This window comes from Cryptotermes secundus, unplaced genomic scaffold, assembly GCF_002891405.2.
Source record: "Cryptotermes secundus unplaced genomic scaffold, Csec_1.0 scaffold582, whole genome shotgun sequence".
Taxonomy (NCBI): Eukaryota; Metazoa; Arthropoda; class Insecta; order Blattodea; family Kalotermitidae; genus Cryptotermes; species Cryptotermes secundus.
Window position 1 is genome coordinate 761,080 of NW_019724752.1, and position 17,403 is coordinate 778,482.

At 44.2% G+C, this 17,403-nt stretch overlaps 1 protein-coding gene across 11 annotated transcripts in view; it reads right to left on the minus strand.

Moving 5' to 3' along the window:
* The window catches only part of LOC111862903 (serine/threonine-protein kinase MARK2), a 290,458-nt gene that overhangs the window by 128,862 nt on the left and 144,193 nt on the right, over window positions 1-17,403 (minus strand). The window contains exon 1 of one of the 11 annotated variants that reach the window (XM_023848730.2): window positions 12,991-13,472. The exons of the other annotated variants lie outside the window; for them this stretch is intronic. Coding sequence (XP_023704498.1) covers window positions 12,991-13,083 — 93 coding nt within the window. The 5' untranslated portion in view covers window positions 13,084-13,472. Of the gene's footprint in view, window positions 1-12,990; window positions 13,473-17,403 lie in introns of those variants that run through there. 11 annotated transcript variants of the gene reach the window in all.

Below are 17,403 nucleotides of genomic sequence, written 5' to 3' on the forward strand. Positions count from 1 at the left end.
AAAAAATATTTCCACTAAAATTTTAATATTGATTTTAATATCAATTAGCTCTAAAAGTTGANCACGTGATAAATGTCCTTGACAAGTCATTCAAATACTCCAGCTGGTGGTACCCTTTCTGTACAATGTGATTCTAAATTATTCTCGGGGTTTCCGTGGCCTATAATTTTCAAACCGGAAACAACATAAAACTGCTTACGGAATATGAAACTGTAAATCCAAAATTTCTACTTGAGCTACACTTTCATATTTCGTAATCAGTTTTATTTTGTTTCCAGTTTGAAAATTACAGTCCACGGAAACCCCGACAATAATTCAGAATCACCTTTTACATAGGTTTACACGTGAATAACCGATCGGGAAGGTCGTGTGGGACGAAGTGGTCGTGGCTTAATTGGAGATACGCTTCTGGCATTTGCATGGAGGTATTGAGAACATCACAGAAAAGTATCGGGCAAGAAACCTGGTGTCCGGGTTGAGATTCGAACCCGTCACCTCTTGAACACAGCCCAGAAGTGTTACGGTGTTAGCCAGCTCGCTCGGTGAAATCAGATATCGCTTTCCGCTTCGGGATGTAGTTAACTGACAGAAAGGCCATCAACTTCTTCGCAAATTAATTTAGAAAAATGAACAGAAACGTTGTGTTCTAACAAAGCACCAGGCGGTACCAAATGTTTCACTTTACAAAGCAGTGACATACTGGCACCTTGGCAGAAACCAACGATGCAAATCAACTTTCACGGATCCTACAGTACAAAGCCCGTAATAAACATTATCGCAATCGGATTATTCTCAACGTCTGCACGAAAGCAGAAAAGACACAAGGCTGTGAAAGCAGGAAGCAAAGTCATTCTATTGTGATATTACGTACATATTACACAGTGAGTTTCTCGTATCGCGCTTCCGCGAAATGAACTTATTTTAAGGTCTGGACCGAGTTGACGGGACGAGCGACCGACTCTTCAATCAAAGACGCATTAGCAAAACAAAACAAAAAAAAAAGTTTCTACAAAACTGTCGTATAAATTTACCAAACTTGAGGGCGGGAGAGACGCCACCTACCGAAACGTCGTCCACACAACGCAATGTTCAATGTAATACTCGTGTACTATTACAAATCCTTACAAAAATCATAAGCATCTTCATGATTTCTACTGCTTTATAAATATTGATGCAAACCAAATCGGTTCGTGAGGTGCTGGACACGCAGCACGCGTGAGAGACGCACATCAAATGTTGCTCGCAAAAGAACTGAAAGGAAGAGGAAACTCGGAAGACCTTGGCGTTCATGGCAGGCTAGTACTAACCTCTCAAAGCACAGTGGCCATAATATGTACTTCTTCAAAATCAAAGAATTCTGTACTGCGGACGTGGTTAGAGTTCATATTATTCTGACAATAAGCAACGATTGTTTCCCTAGACATCATTAAGCGATTTAACGGAAACGAGGTTTCTGTGAGGTGGGAAGTGAATTTTCAAATACTATTTAGGTGAAAACAAGCAGCAATTACCATTTAAACATTTCCAGTTTATTTCCCTTTACTAATTCCATGGCCTGTAGTCCGCAAGCGAACTCTAGTTGCCTGAGTTCCTGGCTAGATATTCAGAGATCCCGGGTTCGATTCCCGGCGCCACCAGATTTTCTGAGTAGTGGGTCTTGCACGGGGTCCACTCAGCCTCGTGAGGATAATTGAGGAGCCATTTCAAGGAAATAGCGACTCCGGTCTAGAAAACCAAGATTAACGGCCGTGGGGATTCGTTGCGCTTACCACGCGACACCCTCTATCCGCTAAAGTTGGCACTAACTTCGCCGAAAAGCGGCAGTCGCTCCGTCGGTATTTCCTTATGCTGCTTACATTATGTTAACACCCCGACACACTTTGGTCACACAAATCAAATAATAGCTAAGCCTTAATGCACATACAGCAAAGATAACAGTAAAGATACTTAAAAGAAGAATTGAAAGGAAACTAGAGGATATACTTGGAGAGGATCAGTTTGGATTTAGAAGAGGAAAAGGAACCAGGGATGCAATTGGGATGATGAGAATTATAGCAGAACGAACTTTGGAGATAGATGAAGAACTGTGTGCTTGCTTTATAGACTGGCAGAAGGCATTTGACCGTGTAAATTGGACCAAATTAATGCAGATCCTAAAGGAAACAGGTATCGATTGGCGTGAAAGAAGNTGGCTAAGGAAGAAACTGTGCTACAGGGCATGATTGATAGACTAATCGAAATTGGAAGGTGCTATGGCATGGAAATGAATGTGGAAAAAACAAAAGTAATGAAAATTTCGAGACAACCAACCCCAGTCACAATAAAGATAGACCAAAAACAACTGGAGAATGTGAAATGTTTTAAATATTTGGGTAGCTTCTTAACAGGTGATGGAAGGTGTACGCGTGAAATTAAATCTAGGATTGCCATGGCAAAAGCTGCATTTAGCAAGAAGAAGAATCTTTTTACCAGCAAATTGGACTTAAATTTGAGAAAGAAACTAGTGAAATGCTACGTTTGGAGCATTGCTTTGTATGGGGCTGAAACTTGGACACTTAGGGCATTAGATCAGAATCATCTGGAAAGCTTCGAAATGTGGTGTTGGAGAAGTTGGACCGATTATGTGAGAAATGAAGAAGTGTTATTTAGAGTGACAATGTGTAGGACTTAAGCAACATGTGCGAAACGGAGTCACATTTAGCAGTCAATTTACAATGCCGTGTCAAGGTGGGTGGTTTGTGGTATGCGACCGAAAGTGAAACAACACGCACATCTGACATTTCGGTAAAGTTTCTTTCGATGTTCTGTGATGCGTCTACGCTGTAAGGAACGTTCGCATTCGGGGAAGTCCTGTATTGTTCTCGCCTTTCTGAATGCAGGTGAAGCCTGACTCTGACGTATGTTTCTTCTGCGGCTCCAGATTTTGTGATCTGCTGTTTTTGCCGTTCACGCCTCAACGAGATGACAACAGCGAATGCATTTTTTGTTCTTGGCTTCCGACGCTTCGCAACCGAGGGTCTGATCGATTTCCACCTACGCATCTTTCTTCCTTGAATTATCTATGGCAATGTCCACGGTTCTACAGTCCTTCTGTGGACGTTGGCCGCCTTTTCAGTTTCTTAGACCTAAAAACATTCGGTTTGACTCCTCGGACAGGGGATCAGCTAGTCGCAAGGCTGTTACATACACACAGAAAAACACAAACACAGAATAAATGCACGGACATCCATGCCTTGAGTGGCATTCGAACCAACGACCCCAGGGTTAGAACGACCAAAGACAGCTCATGCCTTAGACCGCACGTCCATGAATGTATTCGTAGTTTAGAAACTGAATTTGTCGGCTGCCATAAACATTTTCTTCCTCTGTACTCCGACATTACACCTTTCCCAGTACCGTCTCATCATTCCATCACCGAATGCAAACGTTAATAAGTGCAAAATGAAAATCAACTGATTCAACGAGAAGAAAGCATGCGAAGAGACGCGAATGACAAACGGTTTCAATATCTTCTGGGACCCGCTCTATCTGCGAAACGGACGCAAGGTGAACGAACCCTTCAATCGCCTTCGTTGACACATGATTTCGGACCTTCGCCCGCTTCCGTCTGCACAGTATATAGTGCTTGGCCACCTTCACGTACCCATATACACGGGGTGAACAAAATAATAGGAATACTTACAAATTCAGAATATAATTTGTGTTGACTACACTGAAAGAACTTCAGTTGGCAACACTGAATGTTCGTTTTGTTTACGCTTTGTAGAGCTCGTGTCAGTGCAATAGTGACTATGTTCAGTGGCCGTTGGTGTTAAAGAATCGTAAATGGGAGATCTGTCCGATTTTGAAACAGGACAGATTGTTGGTGCGCGTTTGGCTTGAGCATCTATGACAAAATCTGCCACATTGTTAGGTGCATAGTGAGCGACAGTTTCTGAGGTTATGTCGGCATACACAGATCATGGGAAGACAACATCAGCGAAGAGAAAGAGTAAGCGAGAATCAACGCTGACTAAAAGTATCGTCGTATACCGAGGACGGCCTGAACTCCAAAACCCGCGTGTTAAAACGGCCGATTCTACTGCGTTTATGGTTAATTTTCAAAGCACCTCACATAAGAATGGAACGGAATGTCATAGTTTCATTACGTCCTGTTCCGGAAAGTAAACAGTGAACAGGAGACAAAAAGTTGCAGACCAATTCTGTAAAGCAACAGTCTCCTGTGAATCAAATCACGCCCTTGCTGATGACTTTCCCGATGAAACACTAAGACCCAACAGAGACAAAAAAAAATGTAAACACAAGGAAACTTGAAGGGTACTGTTCTTGGATGTGATGCTGTAACAGTCCGGTAAATGCCCTTACACAACCACACCATTTAAAATAATGAGGCTGCAGAGATACCAAGGATCCACGCTATCCGCGTCTTCCTCGACGAACGCGGCGGCGGTTGAGCGATTAACACCTCTGTCTTACATCGAGACCTCCCGGGGACTCCCAGGACACCCTTGCGCTATTTGGTGCATTTTCCTATCACCCCAGAATATTTCCAGGATAATGCCTCACATTTGGCAACGACCGCTCCCTTCAATAGCCTTTCTCCATCATATGTGGCAATTTCCTCATCTTCCCACCATTAAGTGCTACACAGTCCGAGATACGCCGCTCCACATTCACTTTCTAAACATATATGCTTCGTGGTATGTAGAACTGTTGCTAGGCAACGACCAAGAAACAACCAACTAGACAATGGCCCGTAAACAGCAACAAAGGAAGTTTTCTGTGCGGTCCGTGTTGAGATGTTATAAGCAAGAAAGTTGTGTTGGCGCTGAGTCAGTTGAGTTGCGTGGTTGAGTTGAGTAGGTTGGTGAGTGGCTAAGTCAGAGAACTGCTGAAGTTCAGTCGTTGTGAGCCGTTGCTGTGAGAAGCTGGTAGCTGAGGCCGGAGACAGTTCGGGAACCCAGAGGAAGAGGAACGTCAGACATTGAAGGGCAACGGCTGGCGGAGAACGTAACAGAAAACACTAGTCTGTGTAACAGTGATCTGTAGTGTAGTCCGCTGTTTCAGAGAGCTCGATAAATCCGATTAACAATCCAAACCCCGTCTATAGTCACTTCATACACGTGACAATATATAGTGATGTACCTTCCACTACGTGCCAGTTGTAACGAGTTCGCCGTAACGGCGACAGAGGCGCCCACTCACGGCTTTCATGTGCACTGACCGCAGTCTGATAACAGACTAAGGAGGCAGATGGTAGTATTATGAGATTCTGTTGCTAAACGGAACAATTTCCCGTTCAAATCTCAGCGGCTTCACAGCAGCAAACTATATATCAAGAAATCTGTTCCGAACCCTGGTTCTGCCTCCTCCAGTCGCTCACAAACCGCTCACAAAAATGTTGGCAGTGACAACTGCGCGATAAGTGTTTCGGGGTTGCTACCATTGACCAGAGTTGGCAATCGTCACGAGGGTCATCATTGGCATTCATGCGTCCGCGGCCTCGGGCATAGGAACACAAGATAGACATTATACAGAGGAATACAGCTGTACCAAGTACAAGTGTTTCTTGTAATCTGCCAAAATGCTATTTCGGTGTTTATATAGAATGGATCACAATTTTCGCTCATAGGTTTGTCTCCCTGACTGTAAAGTTACTTAAGCCACCGCCACTCCTACCCCGAAATCAGACTAACCCACCATAGTATTATGAAGGTACCAAAAACTACTTTACAATTCCGAATCCGGCAATCTGCACGTGATAGTATCGACATGCCATACGCGCCGAAGGCCTGGGTTCTCTCAAAAATCAAAATCGAAAAAATACGAAAATGTACCAAATATTACTGCCATTTTGAAAGCTCAATCTTCTATCCCGAACACAGTGAACTTCAGCCTTCAAACGAAAATTCTTGCGATCTGGCAAGGAAAACCGTCCCTTCCCCACGCAAATAACCCTGGCAGTGCCCATGCAGACGATACATTCCAATTTCAGTGTCCGTCAACTAACGAGGAGCGCTCTGTTTCCAGAAAACAAACACCAATTAAGCCATCTCCTGATGTAGACTTGACAGGATCGATACACCCTGTGAGAAGGGTAGAAGATGGAAGTGAGGGGAGAACATGACAGGTGGCTGAGTAAATTCCGTCCACAACCCGTCCAAAAAAAAAAAAAGTGGAGGTTTAGCCGTGTATATATAGAGGCTGTCCCAGGAGGAAAGGCCGATATTCTGGGTGCCATACTATCGGTCATTCTAAGCTAACCTAGTATGTGCACATGTGTCCTATTCCGAATGCTTTCCCAGATGGAGCTATTTCACTGTACAGTTCCAAAATTGTTGATATGAGAAAGATATTATGTACTGTTTCTAATACCGGTACGTGGCGAGTTGCTCGTCTGTACAGTGGAAACCGTTAGGAATAGGACACACGTGCATATTCAGTTTTTTGCTTAGAATGACCGATACAATGGCCTGCCAAAATGTTCGCCCCTCTTCCTGGAGCACCATGTATACCGAGTGATCTAGAGGACGCTTGCGCGAAAGGAATTTATACGTTATGAAGAGGCCTGAAGACAAGAGCGCCCGAGTCTTCCAACTCAGCGCGCAGTCCTAACGCAACTGTTTTATATATTTACTTCAAAATAAAGCTCTAGCATAACATATAAGATATTACACATATGTTAAACGTGTGCACCTCAAGGACAACAAAATTAACACAGATGGTTACCCCACATAACCAGAAGTAATCCGAGGCGACTACGTAAGAGAAACAAAACAGCATTACAGTGAGCAACAGATTAATTAATCACACCTGATGATGGCCGGTTAGGCCGAAACATGTAACGTCAGTAAAGGAAAACGTTGCACATAGCATAAAAGCAAAACGCAAAGTCAGATCTATGCAGTTAAACAGGATGCTGCAATATAAACACTATGGAAGGATTGGGTCAACTGAAAAATCCAATGCCCTCATCAGGAATCGAACCCGCGACCTTACCACCTTGTAGTAAAAAGAAACTGAACGATGTCTGTTTCCAGCTAATGACGACGAATCGTATACGTCACTATCCGATTAAAACGCAACCCACAAATTATTTCAGGCGCTATAAGGCCTCTTGATTTTGCCGCCAAGTTACACTTCATGTCGTGCTTTCCCTTGTACGACGCTGTCACTACTGGGCACGATATCAGAACATCAGATATATGGAAATTAAGCGAATATGAAGGCAAAATAAAGCTGTCCCTGTATCTAAATAAATAAGCACTGCGCCATGAATGCGTATGTGGGAGTGGATGTATAGATACATGTTTCCTTCATCTCGGTACTACAGTCACTGCTGAGGAGCGTGAATTTATTGTCGAAACTTCTGCAAGGAAAAATAACTTACAGAAAATGTGTCCGTAAGTTTCATCGTACATATCCTGACGCGCCACTTCCCACAATGACGTGTGTATCCAAGCTTGTGAAAAAGTGGCTGGCCACAGGTTCCGTGTGTGACATAAAGAAGCAATCGAAGAGGATTGTGCTGACTGAAGAAAAAGTTCGTGATATTGAGGCACGACTATAGATCAGTCCTCGAAAATCGTTAAGACACTTAGCACAGGAAAACGGCGTTTCGCTAGGATCTGCTGTCACAGCCACAAAATTAATCTAATTTGGCCCATATAAAATAACAGTTGTGCATGAGCTCAAACAACCAGATTATGCAGCAAGAATTCGTTTCTGCCACTGGCTGCTGCAAAATGTGCACGATGGAATCGTGGATCCACAGCTTGTGTTCATGACTGATGAGGAGTGGTTTCACATTAGTGGACATGTCAATGCACAGAATGTAAGAATATGGAGCGATGAAAATCCTCACGCTATACAGCAAGTGCCATTACATAGTGAAAAAGTTGGAGTGTGGTGTGCTGTGTCCGCGGTGAATCACTGACCCCTCATTTTCCCACGAAACCGTGAACTCTGACCGCTACGTTAATGGTATACTGAATCTGTTCTTCAATCAGCTGACTGCTGAAGAGAGACAATATGGGTATTTTCGACAAGACAACGCCTACAGCACACACGGCTAATGCAACCATGGTCACAATATGGGAAGTGTTTGAAGACAAAATAATCAGCGGGGGACTGTGGCCTCCCAGATCCCCATATCTCAGTTTTTGTGATTTTTATCTTTGGGGAAACCTAAAGGGAAAAGTCTACAAGAATAATCTGAAGCTCTGCAGAAAGAAATAACACGTGTAACTGGTTCAATTACCATGGACCAACTTCAGAAAGTGTCGCATAATTTATTTATGCGATGAGAGGCATGTTTGCAAGCAGAAGAGGGTCACTTCCAGCACCTGTTATAAAGCACGGCAAGTTTGAGTTATCTTTTTACAGTATTCTTACAAATGTGTGCATGTACAGAAACTGATGTGAGGGAATCAGTGACATGACTGCACGCTCGCTAGCGGGGAAGGGCACAGTAGTCGCGGAGAAACAATCCATCCGCTATACGCTGGCGAGGGCGCGCGTTTATCAGCGCTGATGACTCTTTCCGCTATCGGCAGTTACAGCAGCAGTCTGTGAGGAATGTTGTTCCCGGTTGGCGCTGTAGCCAGGTATCCTCGACGATTGAACGTCCTGTAGTTGGAGGTGAGTGATCAGCTCCACGCCCCGGCCACTCTGCCCCAGGGGAAAGATCTCCTAGCACCCACTGGATAGGAGGCTGGGTGGGCTCCAGAGCCGGTCTATACGACTTGGAGAAAATTCTTGACTCTACCGGGACTCGAACTACGACCCCTCGGTTGTCCAACCCTTAGCCGGTCGCTATACTGACTACACTATCCCCGCTAGTAAGCAAATATGAAATGTATATATACACGAATCCCAGCGCTCAATTAAAAGCATGACACATAACAGCACTCTGATACACTGAATAATAATACACTACTACGTGGATTGTTTACTATATTCTGCAGATAACAAAGCTAAGGTAAAAAGAGGGTTTAGCCTATATGCCTGAATGTCTAAAAAATTTCTGGCCGTAGGCCATATCCTGTGTACGCCAGTGGTTCTCAGCCTTTATCACAGAGCGGCACTGTAAATGCTTTTTTTAATAAGATGAGGACCCGGCGGTTAAGAAACACTGGTGTAGGCAACCTCGTGGAGGAAAACTCCTGCGTCTTCAACGAGGTCACAGGTTTGACTGTTAAGATTACCATCCTACTGTGGCACTTACTCAAAGCAAGAAATGTGGAGCCAGAGAAACGACCGTTGCTAGCGAACGGCTCGAAAAGAACACTCGATTCTAGTCAACGGCCGCGGAACACACAATGGAACAATGCCCGTTTCTAGGCAAGCAGATGCTTAATAATGCAACAGTTGGACCACAACAGAAGAACTTGTTTTCTACGTAGTTCGTACCGAGATGTTAGAAGTGAGACGAGGTTTAGGGCGCTCAGTTCAAAAGAGACAAATCCATCTTCTAGTCCAAGAGGACTTTAGGTAAAGGCTATGACCGCAACTGTTCAACCGAAAAATTTATCTCGTGTCATGAGGTCACGGGTGTTGGCGCAAAGACGAACTGATTGGCGGTAAACCACTAGTCGTAAAGCAACTCTGTCACTGATTCTTAAGTTTGACTTGAGTGCTCAGCTGATGGGTTGTGCAGAGTAGACTAGGAAGTTGGTGTGAAATGGCCGCGAGTTAGTCGCAGGAGTGCTCAGTCAGAAGGGAGCCTCCGTTCAAAGAAGACGTGAGCGTGGAAGCTGAAGAATCTCCATTGTTAGAAACCGTTACCAGGAAACATCTAGTAATAGACTGGGCACACTAGCATGTAACAGAGGTCTGTAAAGTGTGGACATCGACGATGGCGATATAATTACGTGTAATTACAAGTTATGTTAAAGTGATCGATAATTTAATTAAAAAGGGTAAAGCTATCCTTGTAACAGGCCGTGAAGGCCCACAGGGTTGTAAGACGTCGAGGCTCCCACATTTTCTATACAGTTGGATCAGAAATTACAGTCAGGTTATCAGCCTTACGAGCCAGCCGCCCTTTACCCCTAGAAGTTTCCTGATACTCGTTTAAGTTAGAAGCTGAATGGACCCCACGGCCATTGTGAGGCTGGAAGATTAGGTGAATTGAGAAATCCAATGACATCATCGGGAATCGAACCCGCGACCTTCCGGCTTCCATGGTGCCTCAACCATTTCATCGCGTGCCCCACAATAAATCCAACATCCAATCCAAAATCCCGTCAAGAGTCACACTTCAACACGTGAGAACACGTTGAAAAAATGAATGTAGTAACTTTCTGATTATGACGGAAGGATATCTGATTGCGACGTAGGCTCAAGATGCTCACACGGGACGGGCGGGTCGAGATGTTTCTAATTCTAAAGACCAATACATGAAATCGGCCATTTCTCTGTGTAACCACCACATATAAGGTAGAACATGCACAGACCACAGCCCGAAACGCCAAAACGTGAACAGAAACTATCGGCACGTGGTCAAGCTAGAGAAGGTTGTCCATGTGTAAACTGATTAATATGATTTTGTCGGATCCCGTCAAGATGCGGCCAATTATGACAGGCATCCGACTTACAGGGGTGGCCAACTGCACAGCTTTGACTTAAACGTATGCGTTAACTCTCCTGTCCAGACATAAGCCTATATTCAACGCGTCATAAATTGAACGGCTATCAGCAAAATGGGATGTCACAAGCGGGAGGGTCGCCATTGTTCTCCAAAATGCACTTCAGTTAGTATGCAGCTCTTCCTGTTACAATGCGGTATCACTAACACATACGTCCATATGATAAAACACATACATAGGCCGGCCGGCCAGCCAGTCAGCCAACCATGTTTTATGGGTTCCAGGAACATTCACTCGTATTCAGAGAAGTGTCTCTCTTTATCGCCCGAGTGCACAGGTCCACGCGCTAACTCTTCCGACTTGCAGTGCCCGGTTTGAACCTCCGTCAGGACACCTGCCAGCTATGCAAGTTAAGAGGATAGTAACTACAGCTTCCTTCCACATCCTACTCAATTCACTGTTCACTGTCTATTCGCGGGGCTCTACGAAGAAGCATCAACTCTTCATATTTCTTTGTTAGTGACCTATTTATATTTAACTCACGTGGCCGCGCGGTTTGACCTGCATGAAGGAGACCTTGGATTTCAGCGTCTGACAGAGGAATACACTGTTGCAGTGATTTTTTTCATCGGCACTGATTATATTATTAAATTTTCTACTTATTCATTTTCTTTCTTTTATTTTTGGACAATCTTTTGCTTCATTTATCCTGATGAGCCCCCAAAGAATCCGGATTAGCCAGGATTTACTGCATAATGCTATCAGAACACAAGACGCAAAGCTATTCATATCCAAGTATATCCTTTAGCATCTTCCCAGCTGCCCGTCACACAAGAATTGATGTCATCTGGTCTGGACTAACGCAACTGCTTTAGTTCTCAATTGTGCTGACCGACAAACGCCGGCGGACGAGATGCTGGCATCCTTTATTGCTTATGTAGTTTTTGTGTGCTGTGTTATTGTAGTATCACTGCCACCGGGTAAACACCCATTTGCAGTTTAAATAAATAATATAAACTTCAATGTTCACTTCTGGGTGCGTAGAAAACTTAAACTTAGAAAAAGAGTTCTTGTTTGAACGAGCGTTCAATATGCAATGAGTGGCCTGTATGTTCAAAACGTCCCAGAATACCGACTCCCCCATTCTTTATTTATAGCAACTTCATACCGGATATTAAAATACGTGCAAAGAAACGTAGCACAGAGGTCCAAACAAGCCCCTCATACAGAGATATTCAGAATGTCCGCCATTAGTACCCAAATACGATTTACAACACGGAACAATGGATCAAGAGTCACAAAATGCGAACGTTTATATACTGCGCTTCCTAGACCTGTCAATCCCTATTTCAGCAACATACATATTTAAACTGGCTAACTCCACTGGAGACACTAAGGGCTGGAACACACAGCAACATCGGTCGTACAACGGCCGTACGGTTCGTGTCGGATCAAGTAGTAGAGTATAATGTGGTCTTAGCTTTCATACGTGACGACATGCGACATCTACCGTACGACAGTCGGGGAGCAAATAAATGTATTTGGTCACTTTAGTGTGAAAAGGAGGCCGTACGGCAAAAAAAAATCGTACGACATTTTTCTGTACGACCGATATTGCTGCGTGTTTTCCCGCCCTAACAGCTGCCCCAACGGTTAAGAAATTCCGCGCCTTCTATATGATTTGCTAAGCTGTTCACTTGAGGCCGCCACCTGTCCCTGTACAAAGCCAGATGAATGCTGAGCGCATCTTCCCATTCCACGTCACGGCCCTCCTATCTCTCAAGTGGTCTCTTTCCTTCAGCGTTTCCTTCAAATCTCCCTAGCGTGTTCCTTCCTCGGAAACACAAACATCTCATTTCAGTTGCCAACTTCAGCAGAAACTAGACAATTTCGGCGACCGACTTAAAAAATGGAAACTGAACAGTTAAATTTAAGTTACAAAATTCAACATAAACTGAACAGTTAATTTCAGTTACTAATTTACACGAAAACTTTGCAGTTAATTTCATCTACTAACACAGGAACTTAACAATCACAGTTGCCAATTTAAGTAGAAACGGAAGAATTAATTTCGGTTGCAAAATTAAACGGAAAATTAACGGTCAAGTACACTTACTAGCACGAAAGCTTTTATTATAAATATTGTATTTACGTGTCACAAACTTATCGCTTGTTCAGTCGCCACAATAATGTGTATAACAACGATAAGTTAACCACAGTTACCAAGTCAAGTGGAAACTGAACTGTTGAGTTGTCCAATGGAAACTTAATTACAGTTACTATCTTAAATGGAAACCGATCAGGGCTGCAATCTCTATGGGACCATACAAAACGGAATCCAGCGCTCGAACTAAACCCAACCGCATTTGATGAATTGTCATCATGCGGATAAAACACTCACCCTAACCCAGGACGCATGAGTCGCTGGGTAATGGCTGTGCGGGTACATCGGCGTGCACTGGGTATATCCCGTTGTGTTGCTCTCGACCCACATCAAGGGAACAGAAGCAGCAGCAGCAGTAAAACTTTACAACAATGCCAGGCTAAAACTGGGTCTCATGTAGGTCATGACACGACATGGAAACACTACACGGTACACTAACACCCTTTTAAACTTGCTGTACGCCATGCGATAAAGCTATCACCGCTCTTTGTATCTGACACCATCCTAAACCACTCCAATAAATTCACTCCGCGATAAACACTCCATATGCACTTAGAAGCGGTCGCAACAGAAACCACAAAAACTGTGATCGCGTTTGTGCACTCATTTCTCTTACTAACTTTCAGAACTTTTGACGACACAAATCCAAACGAACATATACACAGATTACACTGCAACCATGCTCACACGTACCCACAACGCTGCCGGCTCCAACTAGTCCAGCCTCATACCGTTATTTAGCAATCACTCTTTAGGCTCGTTAGTCCAGAACAAACGCATGCGCAGAACCGGAAGGTCACAGCAATGCCATAACAGGTGGTTGGCTCACTTTTTTTTTTTTTTTTTTGGAGCAGGTGACTCGTGGAGCTATTGCATTTGTTACGTTTCTCCTCAGGTAGAAGCGAAGACAACCTTCGCTAACAGACATTCGGAAAGCACGTTCTGTTCGAAGACACGCCACAGCCATGCAATCGATATCTGACGGTCGGTTTCGCTCTACCTGCATTTCATACAAAGTATCGGTGCAAATACACTGCAGATACTTTCTGATGTTCCACTCGCCTTGGCTACGTCGCTCTCAAAACGTATCGAATGCTAGCTGAATATCAATTAAAAATAAAACCCGTTCGACCGGTAACGCCGGTTCAACAAGAGACAAATTCTGCGTTTGGGCCCCTAGTACAGGCGCCATTGAATTTCTGGTGATCCCACCTATGCGATTTTATTTCGGGGGATGGTCTTCATAAATTACTAAAATCTCGTCAAATTCCTCACAGCCGTTCCGATAATATCGCCTTTTAGTTGGAGGAGGACGTATTTGAAGGGCTCATATCTATTGAGTTCGAATCTTCATACCAAGCGGGCCAACGACCTCTGATGGATTAGCTCTCAAATACCGAATATGAACAAAATCCCTGCAATGGCAGACATGATAGCGATGCGCAAATCCATTATACAAAGCATTATAAAAACGTCTCTGCGCAGCAAACCGTGTACGTAAATCCGTCAAAAATTTTGAGACCGGCCTCTTTTATAATCACAATACTGCGTACATGAAAAACTAAGAAGCGTACCTGTAGTATGATTCATCTTGTAGACTACGTCTCACAATTGCAGCCACCATTTAAGGGGATGAAACCACATAAACTTATCCTCAACCGGTATTGATCTTACAACTTACGAGTAGTAGTAGTAAACAGGTCACAAATGGAAGTACATGAACTGTAATGGACGTAATAGGTTCTCTATGTGTATAACTAGGTAGCAGCACAATCCGCCTTAATGACCGTCTAGGTAGCAGACGCGAATGCGCATGTTCAGAGGCTGGTTTCAGTAGTCAAAATGGCGACCGTACTTGAGTGTTCTACCGAATAGCAACGTTTTATTGTGCATTTTTTGCGGGTAAAATTACTCGATGCAAAGGGCATTCATAAAGAAATTTTTCCTGTTTACGTTGGGAAGTGTTTGTTGCGTAAAGCGTTTCACAACTGGGTTGAAAAATTCTCTGAAGGACGTTCGAAAGTCGCATATGATAAACGACCAGGTGCGGAAATGTACGAAACAACTGTCAAAAAGACGCAATCGGTAAAGCGATGAGACAAGTGCATCAATGTCGGGGGAGGATATGTCGAGAAGTAAATATCTTGTCCATGTTCGAATATCAAGTGTTTACGTTTCACTATCCATTTCTGACATCCTTACTGCCTCTTCCTCGTACAACAGCCATCTGGAAGATCTTTAAGGGTGCGTAATATCTTGAGGAGGAAACCACATGGAAGTGAAATTCTGTGTCTGCAACGGAATCTCCGGTGCGGCGATTCTGGTTGGTGAAAACAGAGTGCAGTAACTTTCTAGTAATGACGTAACAATCTACGTCAAAAGGAACGATAACGCACCAGCAATGACTTATTCAGATATAGCATATCATGGTCATATTTTCATACAGCAAAGCCCTGATCTTCAATCATGATATAATATGCAGTAATGCAAGAAGTCTCCATTCAGAGCATGGGAGGGGAAATTATTCTGGCAGACCAAATCGCCAGCCTAAATAGAATGTGCACATGCACAGGCATGAAAAATTGTAAACTTTCAATTTATCAACGTGTCTCCGATTTGTATACATAAGTTTTCTTCGCTAGGTATAAATTATATAAAGTATCTGTAGTTTGTATAGCGAGTGGCTACGGGCTGGACGACTGTGGGATTGGAGTTCCGAGTCCCGGTAGGGTCAAGAATTTTCTCTTCTTCAAATCGTCCAGTTCGACTCTGGGGTCCACCCAACCTCCTACACAACGGGTACCGGGGGTAATGCGGCAGGGGCATGAAGTTGACTCACTCACATCCATCTAGTGCCGAGATCAAGAAAATGTGGATCTCGTACATCCACTCCCCCCTACGCCTTCATGGCATGGTGCTTAATTCGTTGAGCAGCGAAACATCTTTACCTTACATGCAGAAAGCACGTGGTTCAGACATGTTTCAGTGCAAGCCTACTATGCTGTCGAGGACTCATTTTTAACAAAGCATGACTTCACAGGAGATCTAAGAACACAAGCACTATATTCATAATCGGCATGAAACGAACTAGAAAATTAATAAAAATCTCCTTGCGGTTATCGCCATCAGTATTCAACTTGCAGAATAAAATCTAAGGACAAAAAAGTCTGTGGACATACCTATAAAACAATATGGTAAAAAAGTTAAAGTATCCCTGGAACAGGCCGTGGAGGCCCATAGGGTTGTGAGACGTCGAGGCTCCCACATCTGCTAGACAATCTACACACAGATTGCGGTGACGTCAACCTTACGGCCGGCCGCCCTCTACCCCCCACTTGTTAGAGGCTGAGTCGACCTCAGTGCCATAGTACGGCTGGAAGGATTTGGTCAATTGAAAAATCTAGTGACCTCATCGGGAATCGAACCAGTGACCTTTCGACTTGCGGCACAACCTTGGCAAAGTACGATACCGCGTGTCCAATAAAACAATACGGCCAAGAACAAACTATATAACCTCTATAACTTGGGAAGTTCCGCAAGAAGGCTTGCACTCTACACAAAGGTACGGAGCGTCTCTCGCCTAGCCTCTGGGCTGCGCGTCAAGGACCATGGAACGGGGTAGCGAGGCAGCGTTTGCAGCTGCAATGTGGGAAGGGGACCAATAACGTACTGCAGTTTCTTTTTTAGTTTCTTGGAGTGGAGTGAGACTTATTCCACTTGGTACGTCGATCACTAGCTGGCCTATTGTACCAGCCCCAGGTGATACGATGATTAGTGTGGAGTCAGTGGAATGAGAATTGGCAGGGGAAACCGAAGTATTTTGAGGAAACCTGGCCCAGTGCCACTCTGTCCACGACGTGACCTGGGCTCGAACGCGGGCCACCGTGGTGGGAGGAGGGCGACTAACCGCCTGAGCCATGGCGCGGCAACCACGTCTGTACTGAACACAAGTATCAAACGCGTTTAAATTTTTAAAATTCCACAATCGTGGAAGGTAACCATGAGCTAGTTTTTTCGGCATTAAACAACCTTCTCTGTCCCTTTATAATTCCTCGCAGGAACCACGCAGAAAAAAGGCCTTTCTATTGTTGAGAAGGCTTGTTTACTGATCCGTTGCCTATCAATGGACGTCCTTTTGATGCGCGTACGCTCCTCGGGAATGTTTACCGAGTCGTTGCCTAGCAACGGATGTATACGTCACAGCATGTACACTGAGGATGGCAGTTAAGTGTCGAAACATGTTGGGGCTACAACGAATTTTGAAGCAGTTTCAAGAACTTGTATTGCAACTGACTGTATTGTGATAATAAAGAACGCTGTGGATATCAACAATGCACAACTTAGAAAGAACTTGGACAACCCTTACTTACCACCGATTCACTGAACCTCATGCAAATGCATACGTTTGCTGCAGACACTGTCTCCGGTGAGCACTCTTCCGAGATGGGACAGAAATGCTACAGTGAATATGATTATGGTAAGTACGCTCCTCTGTGTTGTAACGCCGTGTAGTTCGGGTACAGCCTGGCGTTTCGGAGCACCCAGCTGCTCCATCCTCAGGGTAAATGGCAAGAGCTAAAACGAGGGGATGCAGTGAAACGATAAAAGTAACAGGCTCTGCGAACAGGTCAGTGGGGCCCTAAAAGGGAA